At 38.5% G+C, this 27,275-nt stretch overlaps 1 protein-coding gene across 7 annotated transcripts in view; it reads right to left on the bottom strand.

Annotated features, from left to right (window-relative positions):
- rims1b (regulating synaptic membrane exocytosis 1b) overlaps positions 1-27,275 on the bottom strand; it is a 95,585-nt gene that overhangs the window by 12,423 nt on the left and 55,887 nt on the right. For 3 of the 7 annotated variants that reach the window (XM_073842219.1, XM_073842221.1, XM_073842224.1), the window contains 10 exons: positions 25,117-25,173; positions 22,240-22,393; positions 19,636-19,749; positions 19,159-19,221; positions 14,195-14,284; positions 13,655-13,738; positions 12,936-13,042; positions 10,646-10,761; positions 10,369-10,529; positions 219-436 (listed from right to left, as the gene is read on the bottom strand). In XM_073842219.1, the coding sequence (XP_073698320.1) occupies positions 219-436; positions 10,369-10,529; positions 10,646-10,761; positions 12,936-13,042; positions 13,655-13,738; positions 14,195-14,284; positions 19,159-19,221; positions 19,636-19,749; positions 22,240-22,393; positions 25,117-25,173 (1,164 nt within the window). Of the gene's footprint in view, positions 1-218; positions 437-8,659; positions 8,857-10,368; positions 10,530-10,645; positions 10,762-12,935; positions 13,043-13,654; positions 13,739-14,194; positions 14,285-19,158; positions 19,222-19,635; positions 19,750-22,239; positions 22,394-25,116; positions 25,174-27,275 lie in introns of those variants that run through there. The other 4 variants (XM_073842220.1, XM_073842223.1, XM_073842222.1 and 1 more) reach the window with 4 other exon arrangements.

Here is a 27,275-nt window from a genome sequence, read left to right as displayed (position 1 = left end):
AAATGTCTTTTATGTGAAATATCTTATTCAGGTCAGTACTACATAAAAAATAACATGCATTTTGTATAATCCCTCTTATTTTGGTAAAATAATTAACATTTTGCAGATTCTGCAAGGTGTATGTAAACATTTGACCTCAACTGTATATCTTTTATTAACTAATAATGCCCAACTGGCCTTGGGTACATCCGGAAAAAGGAGTAACTACAGACACTAACCCGTTTGACTGATCTGTGAGGTGCTTCGGCTGCGACGGTTTCCCACGATAGCCACAAATCGAGCATTAAGACTGGAGCGGCGCTTTTTCGCTCCGGTTCCGACTGTTCCCAGGGCAGTGTCAGACTGGCTACCGTCTGTTCGCTCCGACGTGTTGATGTCACCGCTTACACTTGTGCTCTTTAGCATACTTCGACCAGATGAGGCTCTGACTTGACGACTGTAAGCAAGAAAAAGAGAGATAAACGGTTGAGACAAATTAGTTCATACAGTATATAAAGGTAAAAGACACTAACTGACACTAAACAGACATTAACTGTTGAAAAAATATTTTCAAAATGCTTTATTCTTTTTTTGATTTGTATTTACAACACAACCTACTAACTATATTACTGATTCTAATCTTAGCGCAAAATAAAAGCTGTTTTTGTCCAAATAATTTATTTTGGACAAACCAGTATGGAACATAAAATATATAATTAAAAGCCTCAAAAGTGTAACATTGAGTCAGCAGAATTGTGTTTAGACAGCAACATGGTTGGTTTAGTTGTTCACACTGTCTATATTATGACACAGCAGAACACTTTGACAGTGCAGCCATGTCCTCTGCTGCCCCCTGGGGGTTCGGAGGAGTTGTCGTGTGTCTGTGCCCACTGATGGCGTCAAGGTACTGCAGGACTGTCCAGTTGCACTCTCTCCATCATCTCTATACCCTAACCCCCTCTCTGTGGGACACAGGGTGGGGATAGGAAGTAAGGAGGTGGGTCTTTCTTCCACAGGCTGGAGGGTAGTGACAGAGGGGTGAGCAGACAGGGGTCTGGGTTTGGAAGGATCCAGTGCTGACTCAGTATTCAAGCATGGGAGGTATGAGGTGAGGCATGCAAAGAGGGCTCTAATACATACAATACAATACACAGGACACACATTTACACAAACACAGAGTGGCATGTGAATGAAGCAGAATACGAACAAATGAAATCAAACAGCATGCACAATGAACCTTTTAAACTAAATGCAGGGTGAAGGATTATTTTAAGACAGCGGAGAAGAATACTTTAATACAATATGAATAGTTGAAGCCTATTTTTGGTAAAATTAAGATATATTAAATAATAAAAAGATTAAAATGAAGATATAAAATACATATATTAATACTTTCCATCAATATTTTGTATAGGGAAATTGAATATTTTAGACAATATAACCGTTAAGGTTTTTTTTTTATTGCTATTTTTAACAACATTCTACCTTCACTAGCTTACCTATTTTAAAGGTTGTGACAAATGAACTTGTCACACTAGGCAACTTCCTAAAAAGATTGCATGTCAACTACCTATTTTAGTTTAAACTAAGCAGATTTCACGTTTCAAAAACGTCGAAGATACAATTTGTTAGTAAAGCCCAAATATGTCAGAAAAGACAGAGGAAAAGATGCTCAGAATGTCTGATTAAAGACACCAACATAAAACAGTCCATGATTGGAAAGGCAAAAGGGCAAAAGCATAAAAACATAACATTTTTGTTTTAGAGGGGGGAAAGGGCCTGAAAAGGAACCAGACTTAGCTAGAGAAGCACATACTAAATAATGTACACTGCCGTTCAAAAGTTTGGGATCAGTAAGGCTTGTAATGTTTTTTAAAGCATTCTCTTATGCTCATCAAGGCTGCATTTATTATATTATCCTATGTTGGCAACAGTTGTGCTGATAAATATTTTTTCGGGAACCTGTGATACATTTTTAATGAAGACATGATTATTTAATGAATAAAAAAGTAAAAAGAAACAGCATTTATTAAAAATAGAAATTTCTTCCAACAATATAAGTGTCACGGATTGGTCAGGTTCTGCACCCACAATCACGCCCAGATCACCTTCACCTGAGTATTGATTAATGAACACCTGCACGCAATCATCACCAGCACATAAAGCCACTCTCCACACACCACTCATTGTCCGGGCTCGTTCTTGCGAAAGCGGACTGCTAGTGCTTCTCTACGAGTCTCACTATCTATATACTTACCCTACTGTACTTACCTGAACTCTGTCTCGTTCCAGTTCCAGTCTTCTGTGTCTTCTCAGTTCCAGTCGTCAGTGGTGGGTGGCCATAAGCTGACTTCCTCGTCAGCGGAGGTTGGTGGACTCACGGACCCTCAAGTATACCTCCTTCGATCGTTCTTGGAATCCTCCCGTCTCGCCTCCTACAAGGAAAAGGATCTGTTATTCCCATCAAGTTCCAAACCGGCTCTGAAACCTTCCTACACTCACGTACTCACCATCACAGGATCTCCGTTCACCTCCGGCACTGCTGCTAACATTAATAAACATCACTTGTATCATTCTTACCTTGTTGTCCCGTCTGCTTCATAACAGGAAGCCCGGACCAAAGCCGTAAGCAGCATGAGTGCTCAGGACCCCTTTCAGGAACTGGTAGATTCTCTGCGGAAGGTTTTGATGTCATCTCCATCTGTCACCCCTTCCGCACCGCCGGCACCCACACCTCCGTGCACTTCTTCGGAACCTCTACCATCCAGTCCCATGGCCCGACCAGCGCCCTACGCTGGCGGGGCGGAGGAGTGCAATGGATTTCTACTACAGTGTTCTTTAGTCTTTTCTATGCAACCAGCGCTCTATCCTACAGACCAGTCTAAAATAGCGTTTATCACCTCTCTTCTCACAGGACCAGCTTTGAAGTGGGCTGAATCGATGTGGCAGCAAAGCGGGCCGGCCACTCGTTCCATCCAGGCATTCATCACTCACTTCAAGGAAGTGTTTAACCGTACAGACGGAGAAGTGTCAGCGGGTGAGCAGCTTTATCACTTATCACAAGGATCGATGTCAACTCATGAGTATGCCTTACGTTTTCGAACCCTAGCTGCTGCCAGTGGATGGAACGAGCGGTCGTTGCTGACCACCTATCGTCTTGGGCTCGAACCCCGTCTTCGCCTCCAACTAGCTGCGTCAGATGACGCTATGGGTCTAGAGCGTTTCATCCAGAAATCCATCAGATGTTCTGACCGTATGCAAACATATCAGATTCTCTCCGATGTCTCCTCTAATGCACTCCTCCGCCCAGTGGAGACCGCCAGCCCTCCAGAACCAGAACCGATGATACTTGAATCTGGTAGACTGTCAGCCGCTGAGCGACAGAGAAGGCTGACCCGGGGTTTGTGTCTCTATTGTGGCGCCAGTGGGCATGTTCGGATGAAATGCCTCCTTCGTCCTGTCCCTACCGCGGTGAGTGTTATCCAGTCTGAAATTGAAAAGATGTATCCTCTATCTACATGTGTTCAGTTAACCACTGCCACGTCTTCTGTCATAGCCCACGCCCTCATCGACTCCGGGTCAGCGGGAAACTTCATCTCGGGGAACCTCTGTCGTCAGCTGCAGCTCCGAACCGAAGCTTCGTCGAGCGTCTACCAGATTCAGCCCATAACACGTTCCATCACTGCACGACCCCGCATCCATCGTAAATGCCAATTCATCCACCTACAGATTGGAGCTCTTCACCAAGAGGACATTCAACTTCTGGTTCTGGAGGGGGCCACCATGGACATCATCTTGGGGCGCCCGTGGCTGGTGAAGCACAATCCCATCATCTCTTGGGGCAACGGAGAGATAATCCGGTGGGGCCACGACTGTCATCCAGAGTGCTTTCCAGAAATTCCACGTCCACTACCAAGACCCATTCCTGTCTGCGCCACGTCCATCGAGAGCCCCCTGGAGCAACGATCTACCAAGATTCCGGATATCTACTCCTCGTTCCAGGACGTCTTCTGCCCCAAGAGAGCTTCCCAGCTACCTCCCCATCGGCCATGGGACTGCGCCATAGACCTGATTCCAGATGCTCCTTTGCCCAGAGGAAGGATCTACCCGTTGTCACTTCCGGAGACTAAGGCCATGGAGGAGTATATTCAAGAGGCTCTTCAGCAAGGGTACATTCGCCCCTCCACTTCTCCCGCAGCATCAAGCTTCTTCTTTGTAGCCAAAAAGGATGGAGGGCTGCGGCCGTGTATAGATTACCGCATTCTGAACCAGAGTACTGTCAAGTTCAAGTATCCCCTTCCTCTCGTCCCTGCGGCCCTCGAACAACTCCGGTCAGCCACCATCTTCACCAAATTGGACCTCCGCAGCGCCTACAATCTGGTGAGAATACGGAAGGGGGATGAGTGGAAGACTGCTTTCGTGACCCCTACAGGCCACTACGAGTATTGTGTCATGCCCTATGGCCTGGTCAACGCCCCTTCCGTATTTCAAAACTTCATACATGAAGTCCTCCGGGAGTTTCTCCATCGGTCAGTAATAGTCTACATTGATGATATCCTCATATACTCCCGGAGTGAAACCGAACACAGCCACCACGTTGCGGAGGTCCTCCAGAAACTCAGGGAACACCAACTCTTCCTGAAAGCAGAGAAATGTTCATTCCACCTTCCATCCGTCCAGTTCCTGGGTTATGTCATCGACCGAGAGGGCATTCGTATGGACGAGAGGAAGGTGTCATCTGTCACGTCCTGGCCGAAACCCTCTTCTGTCAAGGAGCTCCAGAGGTTTCTCGGCTTTGCGAATTTCTACCGCCGCTTCATTCAAGGTTACAGTATCATCGCAACGCCATTAACCAACCTGCTCAAAGGGAAACCGAATAAACTCACCTGGAACCCTGAGGCCGCCGCAGCCTTCCAATCCCTCAAGGACGCCTTCACCCAGACTCCCATTCTGCGCCATCCGGATCCCGAACTCCCTTTCGTGGTGGAGGTGGATGCGTCGACATCAGGAGTCGGAGCTATTCTCTCCCAGCATCACGGTACCCCAAGCTTACTCCATCCATGTGCCTACTTCTCCCGGAAGTTCAGCCCGGCGGAGAAGAACTATGACATCGGCAACCGGGAACTTCTCGCCATCAAGCTCGCCCTGGAGGAGTGGCGACACTGGTTGGAGGGAGCCAATCATCCCTTCCAGGTACTCACTGATCATAAAAATCTCCAATACCTCCGTGATGCCAAAAGACTGTGCCCACGTCAGGCCAGGTGGGCACTGTTCTTTTCAAGGTTCCACTTCACCATCTCATATCGTCCAGGTCCAAAAAATATCAGAGCAGATGCATTATCCCGAATCCACGATTCCACTGATTCCTCTGAACCTCCCAGCTATATCCTCCCTCAAGACATATTCGTCAACCCCATCGAATGGTCAGCTCCCCCTAGTGTCGCTACTCCTGAGCCTCGCCCTCCGCCGGGCTGTCCTCCTAATCGACGTTACATCCCTAGGACACAACGGGTAGATCTCATTCGCTCCATCCACACTTCCCTGGGCACTGGACATCCCGGGACCAGCAACACCCTCTCGTTGCTATCCGAACGCTTCTGGTGGCCTGGGATGGCAAGGGATGTGCAGCGGTTCGTCCAGGGTTGTAAGGAGTGTGCCATGTCCAAAAGTCCCAGACATTTACCCGCAGGCAAGCTCCATCCCTTGCCGATCCCGAACCGCCCCTGGTCACACCTGGGAGTGGATTTTATGACGGACTTGCCCGCATCGGATGATAACACCTGCATCTTTGTTGTAGTGGATCGATTCTCCAAGTTCTGCAAGTTATTGCCCCTGAAGGGGCTACCCACTGCCTTTGAAACGGCCGAACTCCTGTTCAATCACGTCTTCCGTCAGTATGGCATACCTGAGGATATTGTATCGGACCGCGGTCCTCAATTTATCTCCCGTCTATGGAAATCCTTCTTCCGTCTCCTAGGTGTGACCATCAGCCTCTCCTCTGGCTATCATCCGCAGTCTAATGGCCAGACGGAGAGGAAAATCCAGGAAGTGGGGCGGTTCCTCCGGACCTTCTGCCACAACCACCAGAACTCCTGGAACCAGTTTCTGGGCTGGGCAGAGTATGCCCAAAATTCACTGCGGCAACCATCCACCGGCCTCACACCATTCCAGTGCGTCCTCGGGTTCCAACCACCGCTATTTCCCTGGAATGGTGAACCATCTGAGGTCCCCGCAGTGGATTACTGGTTCCGGGAGAGCGAGAGGGTCTGGGACGAAGCACACCACCATCTACAGAGGGCAGTACGCAGACAGAAAGCCTTCGCTGATCGGAGGAGGGCTCCAACTCCAGAATTCAGGCCAGGCGATCAGGTATGGCTTTCTACTAGGGATATCCGTCTGCGACTGCCCTGCAAGAAGTTGAGTCCCAGGTTTGTTGGTCCCTTCAACATCCTGGAACAGGTCAACCCCGTTACCTACAAGCTTCAACTTCCACCTGAGTATCGTATTCACCCCACCTTCCATGTCTCACTATTGAAACCATTTCACCCACCTCTCACTCCCTCCACAGAACCTGACCACGAAGAGGAACCTCCTCCCCCCCTCATGCTGGAAGATGGAGCCGTCTATTCCGTCCGGGAGATTCTCCGGTCTCGTCGTCGTGGTGGTCTACTCGAGTACCTGGTAGACTGGGAGGGTTATGGACCAGAGGAGAGGTCATGGGTCCCAAGAGACGACATCCTAGATCCCACGCTCACTGAGGAGTTCCACGCTAGTCATCCTGAGTTCCCTGCACCCCGAGGACGAGGTAGACCACCACGGCGCAAGAGACTTCGGCCCTCGGGAGCGGGCCCTGGGGAGGGGGGTAGTGTCACGGATTGGTCAGGTTCTGCACCCACAATCACGCCCAGATCACCTTCACCTGAGTATTGATTAATGAACACCTGCACGCAATCATCACCAGCACATAAAGCCACTCTCCACACACCACTCATTGTCCGGGCTCGTTCTTGCGAAAGCGGACTGCTAGTGCTTCTCTACGAGTCTCACTATCTATATACTTACCCTACTGTACTTACCTGAACTCTGTCTCGTTCCAGTTCCAGTCTTCTGTGTCTTCTCAGTTCCAGTCGTCAGTGGTGGGTGGCCATAAGCTGACTTCCTCGTCAGCGGAGGTTGGTGGACTCACGGACCCTCAAGTATACCTCCTTCGATCGTTCTTGGAATCCTCCCGTCTCGCCTCCTACAAGGAAAAGGATCTGTTATTCCCATCAAGTTCCAAACCGGCTCTGAAACCTTCCTACACTCACGTACTCACCATCACAGGATCTCCGTTCACCTCCGGCACTGCTGCTAACATTAATAAACATCACTTGTATCATTCTTACCTTGTTGTCCCGTCTGCTTCATAACAATAAGTCCTTGCTATCACTTTTTAAAATTTTTTATCACTTTCTAATTTCTTTAAAAAAAAAAAGAAAGAATAAAAATGGACTGACCCCAAACGTTTTAACGGTAGTATATATTGTTAGAAAAAAAATATATATGGTAAATAAATGCTGTTCTTTTTAACTTTTTATTCATCAAAGAATCCTGAAAAAAAGTATAACAGGTTCCAAAAATATTAAGCAGCACAACTGTTTCAAACATTGATAATAAATCAGCATATTAGAATGCTTTCTGAAGGATCATGTGACATGATTTCAGGATGCTGAAAATTCAGCTTTACTCACAGGAATAAATTAGATTTTAAAATAGAAAACCATTATTTTACATTGTAATAATATTTCACAATAGTACTATTTTTTTTTTGTATTTTTGATCAAATAAACACAGCCTTGATAAGCATAAGAAATGATAAAAATCTTTCAGATCCCAAACGTTGTGTACATATACTAAATATTATCTAGTTACTTAGAATGTGTAATACAAGTTATGCGTTTATTAACTGTAAATAACTGTAATGATTGTATTTTTTCCCAATAAGTCAAACTTCGAATTCAATTTATGCATTCTCTAGGAATAAAACCCATAACCTTGGCGTTGTTAATAATATGCTCTACTGTTTGAGCTCCAGGACAGCTATTTGTCTTCTTACCATTGTCATTGCCTCCTTTCTATGTAAATTAGTCTTTTTATAGAATGTGCCATGTTCACAAAAGTGAGTATTATTAGGTTGCACTATTATTACAAACCATGGTATGCAGATGCTAAATGGAACATCATTTAAGAGAGATGTTTGTGTACATTTTCTAGTGGTCATGGCAGCAGTAATTCATCAAATGAGGATCAAATGTTGGAGAAGAACTGGGCATATGTCCAGATGTGCAGTGTGGTTGAGCATACTTTTGCATTTTAAAGAGCCGACTACGGAGTTTGGATTGCTGGGATCATGCCCACTTAAGTATGACAGATTGTGGTAGTCTGCTGGCCAGCAAGGTGAGGAGGTTTGTTGAGCAATTTGCTATGCACTGTTACTCAATTAGAGTTCTGTTAAAACAACGCAGAAAGTGCATTCAAACAAACAGCACTATCAACAGAAATAAGATGCTACATTTTTTCCCTGTACTGAACATACTAGAGGATCTTTTTGATGATTTTTTTAATATATTAGGTAAGCATGAAATGTTATTCGGTGGTGGTTAAGGTGAAGACTTAAGCAGGGATAGCTGGTTCATGTTACCTCACATCTCCTGCCACCGTATGACGTCGGCGTTTAAGCTCCTCAGAGAAACGTCTCTTTCCCAAACTCCTCTTGCTGTCTGTTCCATTCACCCCCCATGAAATCCTTCTCTCCTTCTTTTCATCTCCTTTACAACTTTCCAACGACTTCGACCTTTGACCCCCAACGCAATATGCACGCATGCAATAGAGCACAAGCATAATAGCAAGAAAAGTAAATCATGCAGAAAATAAAAATGTAACGAGCCATGCATAAGACAGACAGCTAAGAGCATGCAAATGTTAAACATACGACTAATAACAAACAAAGAAATAGCACAACCTGAGGACACACATGATTTTTTGTGACCCGAATTGAGTAATCGCTGCTTTCTATAGAATAATTTTACAAATTTATACTAGAGAGAATTATTATGATTGTTATAGAGGAAGATAAATAATAATTGAAAGTGAATGTTAATATAATTTGTGTTAATATAAGGTGATGGAACAGGATATGATTTTTTTTTTTTTTCAGAGAAAGTAAACATAGCAGAGCACTAAAGAGAGAGAAAGAGCAAAAAGTACAAATACTGTTTCCCATGTACTCTAATGTCCTATACCTCCTTGGGGATGAAAACTTTTTGAATTTGAAGATCAGGGTAAATTTAACTTATTTTGTCTTCTGGGAAACATGTAACTATCTTTTGTAGCCTCTGAAGTGCAGTGCTAAATTAAAAAAATATATATATGATATTTAGGCAAAATAAGAAAAATCCAAAGAATTTGCAGGACCTGAAGGATTTTTCTAAAGAAAAGCAGGCAGTTTAACTGTTCAGGACAAACAAGGGTCTTATGAACATCACTATCACTAAACAAAAAAAAAAAAAAAAAAAAAAAAAAAAACAGCTGTGGATCATTCTGGTAAGAATACAGTATTAGGAATCAAGGAGATGTAAACTTTTGAATGTGGAAATTTTTATAAATTTAACTATTATTTTCTCTTGTGGACTATATGTGACCCGGGACCACAAAACCAGTCATAAGGTTAAATTTTACAAAACTGAGATGTATACATCATATGAAAGCTCAGTAAATAAGCTTTCTATTGGTATATGGTTTGTTAGGATAGGACAATATTTGGCCGAGATACATCTACTTGAATATCTGGAATCTGAGGGTGCAAAAAAATCAAAATACTGAGAAAATCACCTTTAAAGTTGTCCAAATTAAGTTCTTAACATGCATATTACTAATCAAAAATTACATTTTACAAAAAATGTTCATGGAACATGATCTTTACTTAATTTCCTAATGATTTTTGGCATAAAAGAAAAATCAATAATTTTGACCCATACAATGTATTTTTGGCTATTGCTACAAATATACCCCAGCGACTTAAGACTGGTTTTGTGGTCCAGGGTCACATATGTAAACGTCTTTTACGTAAAAAATATCTTATTCAGCTCAGTACTACATAAACAATGCAACATGCATTTTGTATGATCCCTCTTATTTTGGTAAAACAATTAACATTTTGCAGATTCTGAAATCTGGATGTACACTTTTGACCTCAACTGTATACATGCATTCTGACCTAAATCTTGTCTTCACAGACTTAGGCTAAATCTACCTATTGTGTGTGCAAAGTCCAAACTAAACCCACAATCTTGGGTGTCTGCACTTGCCGAGTGTTAAATTTGGGTCCTGTGTGTTTCCTAACAGGCCTACCTGATTCTCCCATGTGGTCTCTCAGACTGAATGGACATGTAGCTGGTGGCACTCAGCCGTGAGGCACTGCTGGCACGGGAGATGGCTGATACATCGCTCATGTCACTGTCTGATGACCTCGCAGACATGTTATCACAACTCCTCCTCTGGTCCTTATACATCTAAACCGTTTTAGACAAGAAAAAATTTAAACTTTAATAGAAATGATCAACCTGCCGTACATAACAGCACTACCAGACACGTGAGTTGGAGACCTGAGAAGCAGTTTAACACTCACATCTCTCCTGTTTTTGAGCTCTGCCTCTGGGTCGTGACCAGAGCTTGCAGAAGAACCTGGCCGATAGGAATGTACTCTCATTTGCAACTGACGAGCCCGCTCTTCTACTGCTAGTGCTACATTGACACAGAATGGGGGGAAAGGCAGAAAAATTTAACAGAGGACAAAGCAATCTCATTTAAAGAAGCACAAAACGTGGGTTAATTAAAAATGGAATAAGAACATTTGGACAACAGCTGGCATCTCTGCCTGTGAAAAAAAAAAACAGGTTTTTGTTGTTGCAATGTTACTTCTGGTGGAAATGAATATTAAATATTCCCTGGTTTAAAAATCCAGCGGAAGGCAATACACTACAGGTGAATAGGGTAAAAAATTCACTAATAGATTATCATCATACTTCTTCGGTGGACATAATCTTTTTAAATATGCGTGTATTTGTACATTTTCCAGAACAGAAAGTCTGAACATTGGATGAAGCCAGGTTCAAGATTGCTGATTGATTTTGTTGACATATTAAAGGTTTTTTAGAGAAGGAATTTTGGATTTCTATTTTTATCACTTCATAAAATCAAAAAATAAAAGAAGTCTATTTCTGCCATTGAATTAAAAAAAAAAATAGAGGTAATTTAAAAAGGTGACTTTTTTATCTCACAATTATGACTTCTTTTTATCGCAATTGCGAGTTTACATCTCAAAATTCTGGCTTTTTTCCCCTCAGAATTGCAGATACAAACTTGCAATTCTGACTTTTTTCCTCAGAATTGTGAAATTTAAACTCGCAATTCTGACTTATTTCTTTGAATTGCATGACATAATTCTGAGAAGTAAACTCACAATTTTGAGAAAAAAAGTAGCAATTGTGAGAGAAAAAAAGTCCAAATTGCAGTTTCGGAGTTTATATCTCGCAATTCTGACTTTATAACTCGCAATTGCATACATAAATTGAACACAGTCTTTTTTTCCTCTCAAAATTGGACTTTATAACTTAAAATTGTGAGTTTATATCTCACAATTCTGAGAAAAAAAGTCAGAATTTTGAGAAAAAAGTCAGAATTGTAAGATATAAACTCATAACTCTGACTTTTTTTCCTCAGAATTGTATAATAAACTCGCAATTGTGAGTTATAAAGTCAGAGTCAGAAATAAAGCCGCAATTCTGAGAAATAAAGTTAGAATTGCAAAATATATATTTTATTTTTTATTTAATTCAGACTTTTTTTATCAGAATTGCGACTATTTCTCACAATTGTAAGTTTATATCAAGTAATTCTAAGAAAAAAAGTCAGAATTGTAAAAAAAAAAAAAAGTCGCTATAAAATATATATATATATTTTTTTATTCAGTGGAGGAAACAGGCTTCCATAGAAAATATTGTGTACAGCAAGTAAAAAAAAAATAGAAATATAATGTTATATAAACAAACCAACAACCTTCAGAATATACATAGGTATATGTAAGTGCAGGAGAAAGAACTAATGTTTTCGGAAGATATGTGAATTAGATTGCAATAGATAAGAAAATAAACACTTAAAGGTGCCATAGAATGCATTGATACAATATTTATATAGAAGGTATATGGCATAGGAAAGGGCAAAAATTCTCCAGAAATGGTTTAACAGGTCCAGTTACAACCCTAGCATTAAACAAATGAGCTCTGCTCTGATTGGCTGTTTCACAGAGCGGCTCATTTCAGTAGCTCGCACATGGAGGAAAATATATATTTAATCACGGAGCTCGAGCCACTATTAATATGCGGCTTATTGAAACTGTCCTATCCTGACATGTTATAGAAGCAAAAAAGCACAACACCACAAAACTGTTTTGTCTGTAGTGTCTTGTCGTAAGCTGGTATCTTCATTAGAACAAAGTGGAGGGTTGACAAACAAAACAAAAAAAAAACTTGAGAGGGGATATGTTCCAAATATTGTGGAGTTCGAACAAGGAGTAAAAACAGATTGATAAAATGATATTATCCAGTCCTTTTAGACAAGCAAGTGATCAATTCTGGGGCAAGATGCAGAGAATGGAATGAGATACCTGAGTTAGGTTTCCCCTCAGGTTTACTGTTGACATGGTCTTCATGAAGATGAGGTTGAAGGAATGAGAAATGGCATGAGAAGAGACAGAAAGGAGTAAGGTAGAGAGATCAACAACTTGTTGACCACATGAAAAAAGGCTACGGACCAAGGAGCCATGAAATTACCTGGCATTTATAAAGGTAACTGGCACTGGGACAGATTCATGGGTTTGGGGTGTGAGTACTTAGAGAAAGAGAGAATGAATTGCTTACCTTGCTCTATACTGCTGCTCTTTGCAGGGAGTTGTGGCAGCTGTCTACCCCTGCGCCCTAATGACGTGGTCCCTGCCGGGGAATAATGTCCGCCGTGCTGAAATTCTCTGGAAAGAGAGAGAGTTTGTCAAAATGACAAAAAATACCTTTCTAGGAAAATAGAAAAATGGACTGATTAGTACTACTCATCAAATGAACAATTTTAAAATGTGATTAAAATATTTTTTCATTCTATTGCACTATGTACTGTAGTTACATAAGTACAAGAAAGCAGATTTGAGATTCATAGGCAAAAGTAGTCGTTTTTTATTGACTATATACGATTAAGACATCACAATAAGCAGCAGTGCACAAACTGAAGCAGCTACAGGTACAGCCAAATTCTGAGGGGATCCCAGCATGCACCTGTCAGCTCTTGGGGAGTTAGGGCAGGAACCCCCTAAGTTGGTCTGGCCAAAAGGCCTGAGGGGAGGCTCTCTCCTCCTGCCACCCCTCAGGATAGAGGTGGGCTGGAGTCTAAACACAGCCATAGCAGAAAAGGGCAGGGGCAAAAAGTAAAAAAAAGGAAATTATGCAATGAAATAACAAAAAACAGACAAGCAAAAAAAACTGAAATGGGTAAAACAATAACAAAATAGAAAATATGCAAAATAATAATGTAGAAAACAAAAAGAGATAAGTAATAAAGAGATGTTTAAAGTTGTATTATGAGATCTCACCTGTCGCCATCAATGATTTTCTTGTTAGCTATCTGACAGCTTGGCCTATCCAAATTGCCAGAATGCCTGTGAGATGGAAAATGACTGATCCAGAAAACAAACAGAGTGGGAAAAACAAAAACAAAAGGAGGAATGTATGAAGCTAAATGGAAAGATTTCATGGAGTTCAAGGCCAGGATGGTGCTCCTGATTTAATTGAAACAGTTACAGAAAAAGACGCTGAAGAACACTACTGTTCAAAAGTTTGGAGTTGGTAAGATAGTAAAAAAATTAACATTAATATTACATAAATATTTGTTACATAAACATTATTACTTTGTATTGTAATATGTGACCCTGGACCAAAAAACAGTCATAAGGGTCAGTTTTTTAAAATTGAGATTTACGGATCATCTGAAATCTGAGTAAATAAGCTTTCCATTGATGTATGGTTTGTTAGGATAGGACAATGTTTGAAAATCTGGAATTAGGAATTAAGAATCAGTTAATTATAAGAATACTGTACTTGTAGGTACTGATTTCACCTTTGTTTCCACATACCTTTCTCTTTCAGGTGAGTGGAAGTTTGACTCTGGTCTCAAACAAGTCGTACTGGCACTTCTTACTCTATCTAATGAAGGCTGAAGATCACTGTAAAAGAAAGAAAGTACAGTAGTATTAATTATAATGAATGTATACATTATTAACCATTGTGGTACAGTAGGGACAGTGTGTCCTTTGGCAACTGAACAGAGCAAGCATTTTGTAGTGTGTTTTAAAGGCACTTACACTTAAAACCCTTAAAAACGTGAGCGTAAAGGGTTTATAGTTTAATTTAAAAAGACTTAATGAACGATGGGACCATTTGCAAATGTTCTTATCTGTTCTCTTCCTCTAAATATTATACTGGAAAAAAAATGGTAACATCAAAATGAACTGGTTAAACATGTAACTATCTTCTGTAGCCTCTGAAGGGCAGTACTAAATAAGAGAAAAATGTACACATCTCCATTCTGTTCAAAAGTTTTCACCCCCTGACTCTTAATGCATGGTTTTGCCTTCTTGAGCATCGGTGAGCATTCAAACCAAGTAATAGTTGCGTATGAGTCCCTCAGTTGTCCTCAGTGTGAAAAGATGGATCTCAAAATCATACACTCATTGTAGGAAAGGGTTCAAATACACAAAAATGCTGGAAAACCAAAGAATTTGTGGGACTTGAAGGATTTTTCTGAAGAACAGCAGGCAGTTTAACTGTTCAGGACAAACAAGGGAGTCATGAATGACTATCACTAAACAACAACAACAAAAAACAGCTGTGGATCATTGAGGTAAAAACACAGTATTAAGAATCAAGGGGATGTAAACTTTTGAACCGGGTCATTTTTATAATTTCAACTATTATTTTCTCTTGTGGATTATATGTAAACATCTTTAATGTGAAATGTCTGATTCAGGTCAGTATTAAATAAACAATAACATGCATTTTGTATGATCCCTCTTATTTAAAATAATGAATATTTTTTATGATTCTGAAAGGGGGTGTAAACTTTTGACCCCAACTGTATCTCTTTAAAGTAACTACCTTTTGCAGTGTACTTCATATTACTTTTTTGGATTCTATGACTTTTCACGTAGTAAAAAGTGGGATAGGGTGTCATCAGTATTATACAGATAAGGCATATTACTATTATAATAGCTGCTTGCTGCTTTGATTACTCAGGCATGTGTACTTGCAGTTTTCTAGCACAACCAAAAGATTTTGGAGTTTTCTAGCACAACCAAAAGATTTAAATTGCTCACTGCTCCGTCTCACTTGCTATTGATTGTTATCTAGTTTGGATTTGGGCCCCTTACCCAGAGCTGACCTCGTCTGTGAACCTGAGAACACGCTGTGGAATGGCACTAAGAGGTATAACGCCATCCCTCTCTGTTCGCCGTGACGGTTTGTTCTTTAAGCATGCAGGAAGGGTAGAGCTTAGCATAGGAAGAAACAAAGAAATAAACAAAAGCATGCATAACAGACAAAAAGAAAGTATAAAAATAAAATAAAAATTAAGGGAGGGGCATTTATATGTGACCATCACAGGAAGGGAAATTACTAATGCTCTCAGTTTAATAAATAGATCTAGAAGCCATATCTGTGACTGGGGTTGCTGACTTCAGAAGAGGATAATAAGGGACACTTTTGGGCTATTTATAGGAAAATAAAGGTGTCAATGCTGATGTGTACAGGTGTGTCTACAACTATGTTATGTCTCTCTGACTGAAATAAATACTACAAGGAAATCTGCAATTTTATAAGCCTACGTCCTACTGAAACATTCACTGAAACACAATTTTCTTGTAAATGCGCAGACGACAGTTAGTGGAAGCTAGAGATTACAGTTAAATATGGATATTTTTCTTATAAAAATGCTAAAAATCACTTCAGAAGGCCTTTATTAACCTCCTGGAGCCATGTGGAGTACTATTTATGATGGATGGATGCACTTTATTGGACTTCAAAATCTTGACTACCATTCACTGCTGTTATAAAGTTCGGAAGAGGCAGGACATTTTTAATATAGCTCTGATTGTATTCGTCTGAAAGAAGAAAGTCATATACACCCAGGATGGCATAATTTTTGGGTGAACCATCCCTTTAAGTCATAAGCAAGAGTGCTATTTCCCCTGAATATCAGCACGATTGCAAAAGTGATATTTACTTATACAATAGTTCAACAAACAATTTTAATTTATATTAAGTGAATATTTTTAGAGACAACTTTCTCAATTTTGACCGTTTTTGATTGTTTTAGTTCTCTGTATGAAATAAATGCTAAAAGAAATCTGCAATTATATAAGCCTACGTCCTGCTGAAACATTCAACGAAACATCACTTTTTTTTTCGTAAATGCGCAAACAACAGTTAGCGGAAGCTAGAGATTATGGTTTATAAAGTTTTAAATATTAATATTTGTTTCATAAAAATGCATAAACCCACTTCAGAAGGCCTTTATGATCCTCCTGGAACTGTGTGAAGTACTATTTATGATGGATCGATGCACTTTATTGGACTTCAAAATCTTGACTACCATTCACTGCCATTTTAAAGCTTGGAAGAGCCAGGACATTTTTTTATATAACTCTGATTGTATTAGTCTGAAAAAAGGAAGTCATATACACGCAGGATGGCATAATTCTTGGGTAAACTATCCCTTTAAGTCATGAGCAAGAGTGCTATTTCCCCTGAATATCAGCACAATTGCAAATGTGATATTTACTTATACAATAGTTCAACAAACAATTTTAATTTATATTAAGTAAACATTTTTAGAGACAACTTTCTCAATTTTGACTGTTCTTGATTGTTTTAGTTCTCTGACTGAAATAAATGCTAAAAGGAATCTGCAATTATATGAGCCTACGTCCTCCTGAAACATTCAACGAAACACCACTTTCTCTTGAAAATTTTTAGAGACAAATTTCTCAGTTTTGACTGTTTTTGATTGTTTTAGTTCTCTGACTGAAATAAATGCTAAAAGGAATCTGCAACTATATAATTATATAACCCTACGTCCTACTGAAAAATTCAACAACAGTTAGCGGAAGCTAGAGATTAGGGTTTATAAAGTTTTAAATATGGATATTTTTCTTACAAAAAATGCTAAAAAATCACTTTATTAACCTCCTGGAGCTGTGTGGAGTACTATTTATGATGGATGGATGCAGTTTATTGGACTTCAAAATCACTACCATTCACTGGCATTATAAAGCTTGGAAGAGCCAGGACATTTTTTAATATAGCTCTGATTGTATTCATCTGAAAGAAGAAAGTCATATACACCCAGGATGGCGTCATTTTTGGGTGAATTATCCCTAAATAGCACTCATGAGCAGGTTGGTATTTCCCCTGATTGTCAGCACTATTGCAAATGTGATATTTACTTATACAATAGTTCAACAAACAATTTTAATTTATATAAAGTGAAAACTTTTAGAGACAACTTTCTCAATTTTGACTGTTTTTGATTGTTTTAGTTCCAAACAAAGCAAAACCGCTGCATCTTCCATCAACAGTGTTTTATTCTTGAATGATTCAGCATTTTGGAACAAATCAGATGAGTCAATGATTCAATGACCCTTTCGTAAAAACAGTGGTCACTTCAGTTTGAATTTATCAATTGAATTAATGCTTTTATTAAGACTTGTTGGTGGTTTTAGCTTCATATATAATATATGTGTTGATGAGATAACAGAAAACATAATGAAAAAAATGATTTAACGTGTTATTTGAAACGTGTAAAATAAGTGCATGTGTTACTTCAAATTACTCCTAAGTCTTTTTTTTTTTCTCCAAATGTAGATAAATGCACATTCCTAAAAATGCTTCAGTTGTGTCTAGGGAAACAATATATGTTGTTTATAGACCAAGAGATGTTTAAAGGACATCAAAACCTTCACTAATTACTTGATATTTGCTACATGTTAATGAATGATAACAAGTAATTCTTCGAATTTAGCTCATTTGTGGTTACTAAATATTCAATATACTGTATATGCCAAGCTTATCCTAAACCAAATACAGTCAAACATTATAATTAAGCATCTTATAATCTAAAAACTGTACACTAAGACTGGAATCGGCAGGAACCTGGTGTTATATCATTTTATTGATATTTGGTCCATGTTTGATTCTTTAGTGTATAGTTATTCAAAATTGAAATATAATGCATCTTTTGCTCACTGGATTCTCATCTTCATTGAACTGTGGTGTTTTAGCTAAATACATATTGATAGCTTGTTCTGATTTTGAATTTTGGTTAAAAGGTAACAACTATGTGTTTATTAACAGTAAGCTACAGCAAATGTGCAGACTTGCTCTGAATGGTTGATGGACAACTAAAAATAAGCACATTATGTTGCTACAAAATACAATTGCTTTTAGGGGAAAGCATTGTAAACTATAGTTCAGAGATACAACACAATGAAAGGGAAGGGAACAATGTCTGTGATGACTGAAACAGCACATAAATCACACTAAGCAGAGGAACATTTAGATTTACTGCGAGGGTTTGAAATGTTTCACTAACAGTATGGGAATCCGCTCAAGCACAACAATGATACTCGGTTAGTTTCAACCAGCTTACCTGTAAATATCTTTATGTATACCATTCACTAACAATGGCATCTTTGGGGGAAGTGTGTTACAGTGCCTAGCTAATTTCCTAATTACATTAGCACAAACAAGCAGGCATTAAAAGGAGCAAAAAATGAAAATCATTACTCAAGCAAGCACAAAAAATCTTTTCAATCATTTAGCATGGCAGGCATAGACAACAGATGAAAAATGACTGTAAATAGAGATTTCATGCAAATTCCTAAAAGGAAAATAAACTTAAAGATGCTATAAATTCTCTTTTTATATTTATGTAATCACCATAAGATTTGAATGCTCTAAAATTGTCAAGAAACATAAAAAAGCAAGGCATTCTGGGATACAGGTAACTTATTGTGGCAGCTCATTCACAGCTCTGGATTTTTACCTGTTTGTATGCAGGCACTCAGCACTCCCACCTCGGATTGATCTGTGCATCTCCAGGACCTCGCTGAGGTTGCCATGGTGATGGTGACACATTGACAGTTTGACAACCAAACATAAAAAAAAAGTAAGAGGATGGTGAGGAAAAAGAAAGAAAAGAAAACGGAATATGTGTAGAAAATTATAGACATGTTTTTAGCAATATTTGTACTATTATTAATGGGAATGAACTAAAAACTATGACTGTTAGTCATATTAGTCGTATTAGTATTTAATAGAGCAACAGCATAAAACATTTTGTTGACACATTATGAAAATCACATAAACTCTGTTTCTAAAACATCTAATCTTAGTGTGAATAAAAACATACAGTTCAATATAACTAAAGCATATGATTAAGTAAAGTGCTACAGTATTTTTCATAAACACAGATACAATTTTATATATGCATTTGGAGCATCAAGCAGTAGAATAGCAATACCTGTCCTCTGAATATTCATAGTCAGAATCTCCGGAGCGATGTTCCTGGTGGGAGTCATGGTAGCGATTGGGAGAGTAGGAATGATTGCGGTTTTTGTGGATCTCATCCAGACTCCTGAAGAGAAAATGAAGGATGATGAGTTGTACATCACACATAAATCATCGTCTACAGGGCAAGACACCTCTCACAACTACAGTGGTGTGAAAAAGTGTTGGCCCCCTTCCTGATTTTTTTTTTTTTTTTTGCATGTTTGTCACACTTTACTGTTTCAGATCAAACTAATTTAAATATTAATCAAAGATAACACAAGTAAACACAGCATGCAGTTTCTGAATGAAGTTTTTTCATTATGAAGGGAAAACCCACATGGCTCTGTGTGAAAAAGTGTTTGCCCCCTAAACTTAATAACTGGTTGGGCCACCCTTAGTAGCAACAACTGCAATCAAGCGTTTGCGATAACTTGCAATGAGTCTGTTACAGCGCTGTGCAGGAATTATGGCCCACTCATCTTGGCAGAATTGTTGTAATTCAGCCACATTGGAGGGTTTTCAAACATGAACCGCCTTTTTAAGGTCATGCCACAACATCTCAATAGGATTCAGGTCAGGACTTTGACTAGGCCACTCCAAAGTCTTCATTTTGTTTTTCTTCAGCCATTCAGAGGTGGATTTGCTCGTGTGTTTTGGATCATTGTCCTGCTGCAGAACCCAAGTTCGCTTCAGCTTGAGGTCAAGAACAGATGGCAGGATATTGTCCTTCAGGATTTTTTGGTAGACAGCAGAATTCATGGTTCTATATATCACAGCAAGTCTTTCAGGTCCAGAAGCAGCAAAACAGCCCCAGACCATCACACTACCACCACCATATTTTACTGTTGGTATGATGTTCTTTTTCTGAAATGCTGTGTTACTTTTACGCCAGATGTAATGGGACACACACCTTCCAAAAAGTTCAACTTTTGTCTCGTCAATCCACAGAGTATTTTCCCCAAAGTCTTGGGGATCATCAAGATGTGTTCTGGCAAAACTGAGACATGCCTTTATGTTCTTTTTGCTCAGCAGCGGTTTTCGTCTTGGAACTCTGCCATGCAGGCCATTTCTGCCTAGTCTCTTTCTTATGGTGGAGTCATGAACACTGACCTTAACTGAGACAAGAAAGGCCTGCAGTTCTTTAGATGTTGTTGTGGGGTCTTTTGTGACCTCTTGGATGAGTCGTCGCTGCGCTCTTGGGGTAATTTTGTCGGCCGGCCACTCCTGGGAAGGTTCACCACTGTTCCATGTTTCGCCATTTGTGGATAATGGCTCTCACTGTGGTTTGCTGGAGTCCCAAAGCTTTAGAAATGGCTTTATAACCTTTTCCAGACTGATAGATCTCAATTACTTTCTTTCTCATTTGTTCCTGAATTTCTTTGGATCTCAACATGATGTGTAGCTTTTGAGGATCTTTTGCTCTATTTCACTTTGTCAGGCAGGTTCTATTTAAGTGATTTCTTGATTGTGAACAGGTATGGCAGTAATCAGGCCTAGGTGTGGCTAGAGAAACTGAACTCAGGTGTGATAAACCACAGTTATGTTTTAACAGTGCGAGGAGGGGGGAGCGAAGGCAAACACTTTTTCACACAGGGCCATGTGGGTTTGGATTTTTTTTTCCCTTCATGAAAAAAACCTTCATTTAAAAAGTGCATGTTGTGTTTACTTGTGTTATCTTTGATTAATATTTAAATTTGTTTGATGATCTAAAACATTAAAGTGTGACAAACAAAAAATAAAAAATCATTAAGGGGGCCAACACTTTTTCACACCACTGTATATCACCTCCAGCATTACATTCATACAATATAACACTTATGAAAGCAAGTGTGACCTCTGTATTGAAATGTGTGCATGAATGAGCTCTGATGAAAGAGATTTTGTATGAACACTCTTAAAATAGTTACATTATTATTTTAAAACACCATCTGTTTCCATTTGAGGACATGCTCCAGAAGTAAAAACCATGCATCAAGAGTCAGGGGGTGAACACTTTTGAACAGAATGGAGATATGTACATTTTTCTTATTTTGCCTAAATCTAATATTTTTTTTTTTAATTTAGCACTGCCCTAAATAGGGCTAAAGAAGATGTTTCCCAGAAGACAAAATAAGTTAAATTTACCCTGATCTTCAAATTAAAAAAAGCTTTCCCTCAGTTGTCCTCAGTGTGAAAAGATGGATCTCAAAATCATACAGTCATTGTAGGAAAGGGTCCAAATACATAAAAATGCTGGAAAACCAAAGAATTTGTGGGACCTGAAGGATTTTTCTGAAGAACAGCAGGCAGTTTAACTGTTCAGGACAAACTGAACAGCTGTGGATCATTCAGGTAACAACACAGTATTAAGAATCAAGTGTATGTAAACTTTTGAACTGGGTCATTTTTATAAATTCAACTATTATTTTCTCTTGTGGACTATATGTAAACATATTTTATGTGAAATATCTACATGCATTTTGTATATCTACCTCTTATTGTGGTAAAATAATTAACATTTTGCAGATTCTGAAAGGGGGGTGTAAACTTTTGACCTCAACTGTATATACACTGGTCTCCAGTTGACGTGGCTCACCTCTGCATAGGGACGTGTGCAGGTCGTGAGCGGGCTCTGCATTGGTCTTCTCTATGTGGGGATACTGACCGCGAGCGATGCTGTATGGCCGCCTGTCTCTCAGGTACGGTCAGCGTGCTTGACCTCTCCCTGTCTCTGGAGTTCCTCTCTGCTGCTTTAATACAAGTACATTCTGTGTCATGGACTTGTTTCAGCCAAAAAAAATAAAATAAAAATACAGGGACATTGGAGAGTGACAATAACACACCAACATTCACATTTCTAAAACTACTACAACAATTCATGCCGAGGGATTGTGCTGATGTACCAGCACAACTGCTACTGCTCTACACATGCTAGAAAGAAAACAAGCAAAAAAGAAATAAATTAAAATAAAATCTGCACTATATGATTGTACTGTTACAAAGGTTTGTCTGATTTATTGGAATAATCAATTGATGTCACATTTTACTTAATTTTTTTTTTTTTTTTGCTTGGCAGAACAAACCTAAGCATTAACTGTACATGATGCATGAGTTTTGTGAAAGACAAGAAAGTCTCTAAAAAGACTACAAGGCTTGTGTGACTGTATAAAGCCTTTTTGTGCAATGGAAAAAATATGATACGGGAGGGTTTTGTTTTTTCAGTGCTTTCAATGCAATGCAAGGTTGGGAGTTTTTCTTTGAAACTCATATTATTTCTATCACCATGTGGCTCCATATTTGTTTCTTTTGTGGTATTCCTTGACATAGTGATTAGAAACTAATTAAACAGCAAAAACAAATTAAAGATACACCAACGCAACTGTACTCATGTCAAGCAAATGACACCACAAAAGCAATCTGTATCAATGTTAAACAAATTAATTTCCCAAAGTACAACTGTAAACAACTGCAGATGATGCTACAACTGATCAAGGATTTGCTGGTTACAACCGCAGAGATGACAGCTTTAATTAGGCTAACCTCATTCATTAAATTATAATGCGAAACAAAAGTGTATGTATCTTTTTTACCAGAACACATACAGATGTCACTACAATTCACTCACGAATCTATGAAGTGAATGTATTTTAGCACAATTTAGAACTGGAGAAGCACACTGATTTGCGATAGTCAGAAACTGAGGCTTTTCGTAAAAGAAATCTGACTTTTACATTTCCAAATAGCAGTTATATTAAAAAGCAGAGTTGAAAAAGGAAGTGAATTGTCCCCCAATCAATGTTGAAAGGAATTTAAAATGTGCCTGAATTAAGCATTAAGCGCTACAGGGTTTCTGAGAATTCATGACTCATGCATCTAATAAACTTTTTATGATTGCTCATCAAAGCACTAACTCTGAACAAGTGCAAGATTTCCTAAATTAATAAACAGAATATAAATGGAAAGCACTCAATGTTCAAATGAATCCTAAAAGAATCCCAAGATTTAAGTCAGTTCTTTTATGTGAAAATAATATAAATATCTAAATATGTCACATTATCAAGTTCTCAGTATGGACTTTAAAGGATTCGTTCACTCCAGAATTAAAATATTCAGATAATTTATTCACCCCTATGCCATCAAAGATGTTCATGTCTCTGTTTCTTCAGTTGATTCCAGGATTTTTCTCCATATAGTGGATTTCAATGGGGACCAACAGGTTGAAGGTCCAAATTGCAGTTTTATGATAGCTTCAAAGGACTCTACACGATCCCAGCCGAGGAATGAGGGTCTTGTCTAGCAAAACAATCTGCCATTTTCTAAAAAAAACCTTCGCGCATTGAGGTTAGTTCTTAATTTTTTCCTCCAACTTCAAAACTTTGACTTTCTTTGCATTTTCACTTTGTAAACACTGTGACCATTCCAACATGATTTTGTAATGCGTAAAGTCGTCAACGCAGAACTAATGCAAGATAAACAGTTGTGGTAAAAAAAAAAAAGTATAGTATTTAGTATTTTTTCATGTAGAGCCCTTTGAAGCTGCATTGAAACTGCAATTTGGACCTTCAACCTGTTGGTCCCCATTGAAGTCCACTATATGGAGAAAAATCCTGGAATGTTTTCCTCAAAAACCTTCATTTCTTTTTGACTGAAGACAGAAAGACATGAACATCTTGGACGACATCAGGGTGAGTAAATTATCAGGAAATTAATTAATTAATGCAACTCAATCACAATGTCAATCAAATAGATTGTCCAGACAACAATCCTTGGATTTTTCTTGGATATCCATGTTTACTGCAGGTCTGACAACTTGCAGTACTTTTATGTTCCAAATAATCATGGAACATATATAACAAAATGTAGGATTTTAAATATCAGCCACAGCGTATTTGTCATTTATACTCTAAATTCTACAGCAAGCTTTTCTACAGGCATGCAACAGAGGTAACATCCATTGACATAAGACCCATATTAATCATGTTACACGCTGTAATACACTGTAATAATCACTTTATAACCCAAAGATCCTCCAGCTTGACAACAAAATTAAACAGGTCTTATGAAGGAGATAAAAGTGTGTTTTATAGAGCGTGATTGTGGAGTCTTTCCTCCACAGAATCCATGCAGAGAATTCATGTGAGGTGTTTCTGTGGTTCAGTTGAACACTCTAGAGCCCAGCACAGGGGGAGAAAGACTGTCTTCTGTTTTTCAAAATCTAACACAACCTTCTTATATAATCAATTATTCTATTTTAATCATACACAAACTGTTTGATCTTCTGCTTTCATCTTTATGCCAATGAAGAAAATACATGTATTTTTATTTGAAGGGCTTGTATACTAAATAGGCTTGGAGAAAAAAACAACAACTGTAAACACTACAGTACACATCTACAGTAACAATGTGACATTAGCTTTCTCTCTCACCCTGTGTTGGGTTTCTACTCTTCAGAGTAATGATTGCCCCCACCCACCTGAGGACACTACCGTTATACCATCATCATAATCTGTTTCAATGATGCGATGAGATCCTGAGACACACACACACATACATACACACAGCATACAGTTCAACTGCTGAACATAAAGTACAACACATATTATAACCTGCATTCAAAGCAATTCAGTTTTACCTTATTTTCCCTTCACCCTCTTCTCAGCACAAACTGGGGTATGAATAATTAATATGGTTGCACTGTTTGATCATTTGCTTGCTTTACTTATACTGTAGTTGTTGATTTTGTTCTCATGTATAGTAGCTTCTTACTCTGCGATTTCAGGATGTCTTTGTTCCTCTTTTTGAAATTATCAGTATTATTCTCGTCAACAACATTAGTGACTGAAATGTTCATTAATAAAGTCTCTTTTGATTTTGAAAACATAAAGACAAGGTACAAAATATGCATAAGGTTAATAATTAACTGTTTTTTGTTTTTATTAAGATGAACTTTTAACGAAAATATGAGAAGAAATGCTATCAAGATATTGACAATTGATAAAGAAAAATCTAGAAATGGCAACCCTAGACCAAAAAAACAGTCATAAGAGTATTTTTTTTTAATTGAGATGTATACATAATCTGACAGCTAAGTAAATAAGTTTTCCAGTCATGTATGGTTTGTTATGATAGGACACTATTTGGCTGAGATACAACTATTTGAAATTCTGGAATCTGAAGGTGCAAAAATATAAAAAAATTGAGAAAATTGCCTTTAAAGTTGTCCAAATTAAGTTCTCAGCGATGCATACTACTAATCAAAGATTAAGCTTTGATATTTGCGGTAGGAAATTTACAAAATATTTCCATGGAACATGGATCTTTACTTAATATCCTAATAATTTTTTGCATAAATAAAAAATTGATCATTTTGACCCATACAGTGTAATTTTGGCTATTGCTACAAATATACCCGTGCTACTGAGAACTGGTTTTGTGGTCCAGGGTCACATATGATTGTTTCAAATAATCCAATCAGTTAATAATAATCAGGTGCTGAGCGATGAACATCAGTAAACTGAAAGGCTTTAATTACTCACCCAAATGCTTATCTGTATGACGCAATAAAACTACAACATGGAAAATTAATAACTGAAGCTTAAAGTATTCACAACATTGCATCACACTAGTGATTATAATGTTATTTCATAAGCTCAATTGTTCACAAATATGTAAAAATATGTGAAAAAGTAAACATTTTACATGTTTAAATTACATACATTTTAAGTAAGTATTTAAGTATTCAATTTTACGTAATAAATTAAGTATTTAAGTAATATATTAAAATGCTATAATATTTGGTTTAATTTGATCCTTGTAAACTAAAATGTTTTTGCCATCTAAAATTAGTCAAATTATTTTAACATGAAGAAATATTGACTAAATTTAACGGATTTTTTTGTCAAAAGACAAAAACTAAAAATAAAACTTACTAACTAAACTTTTTATTCAAAATATTTATAGTAGATTATATCTATATCATGAGTGGTTTAGATTTCTCATAGAAAACATGAAATAAAGTACATAAGACTGACAATATAAAACCATGCAAATAAAGGAAACAATTTGCATCACTTAAAGGGTCAGTTCACCCAAAAATGAAAATTAGCCCATTATTTACTCAGCCTCCAGGGATCCTAGGTGTATATGACTTCCTTCTTTTAGATAAATGCAATCGGAGTTATATTAAAAATTATCCTGTTATGTTTAAGATTTATAATGGCATGGGCAGGTGTTTCTCTTCAACAGTACAAAAAAAGTGCAATAAAGGGCATCCATCCATAATAAAAAGTACCTCACGCGGCTCCGGGGGATGAATAAAGGCCTCCTGTAGCAAATCGATACGTTTGTGTAAGAAAATTATCCATATTCAAAACGTAGGACATCGGCGTTGCGCATGCCAAACTCAGAAGTGGTACAAAACGAGGATTTGTAAGGAAAGATGTCAGAGGATTTCAATTTAAACCAAAAGTAGACTGGTTGTCCTTTGCTTCCTTTGCTCCTGTAAATAAACGTTGGTTTTTGCACGACTCACCGGTGCATGCGCAATGCAATGCATTTTTTTTACACAAATGCATCATTGCTACAGGAGGCCTTTATTCACCCCCCGGAGCCACGTGAGGCACTTTATTATGG

This window comes from Garra rufa, chromosome 6 (assembly GCF_049309525.1).
Source record: "Garra rufa chromosome 6, GarRuf1.0, whole genome shotgun sequence".
Classification (NCBI taxonomy): Eukaryota; Metazoa; Chordata; class Actinopteri; order Cypriniformes; family Cyprinidae; genus Garra; species Garra rufa.
Note: the sequence above shows the minus strand (reverse complement) of the source record. Positions and strands in the feature narration are given on the sequence as shown.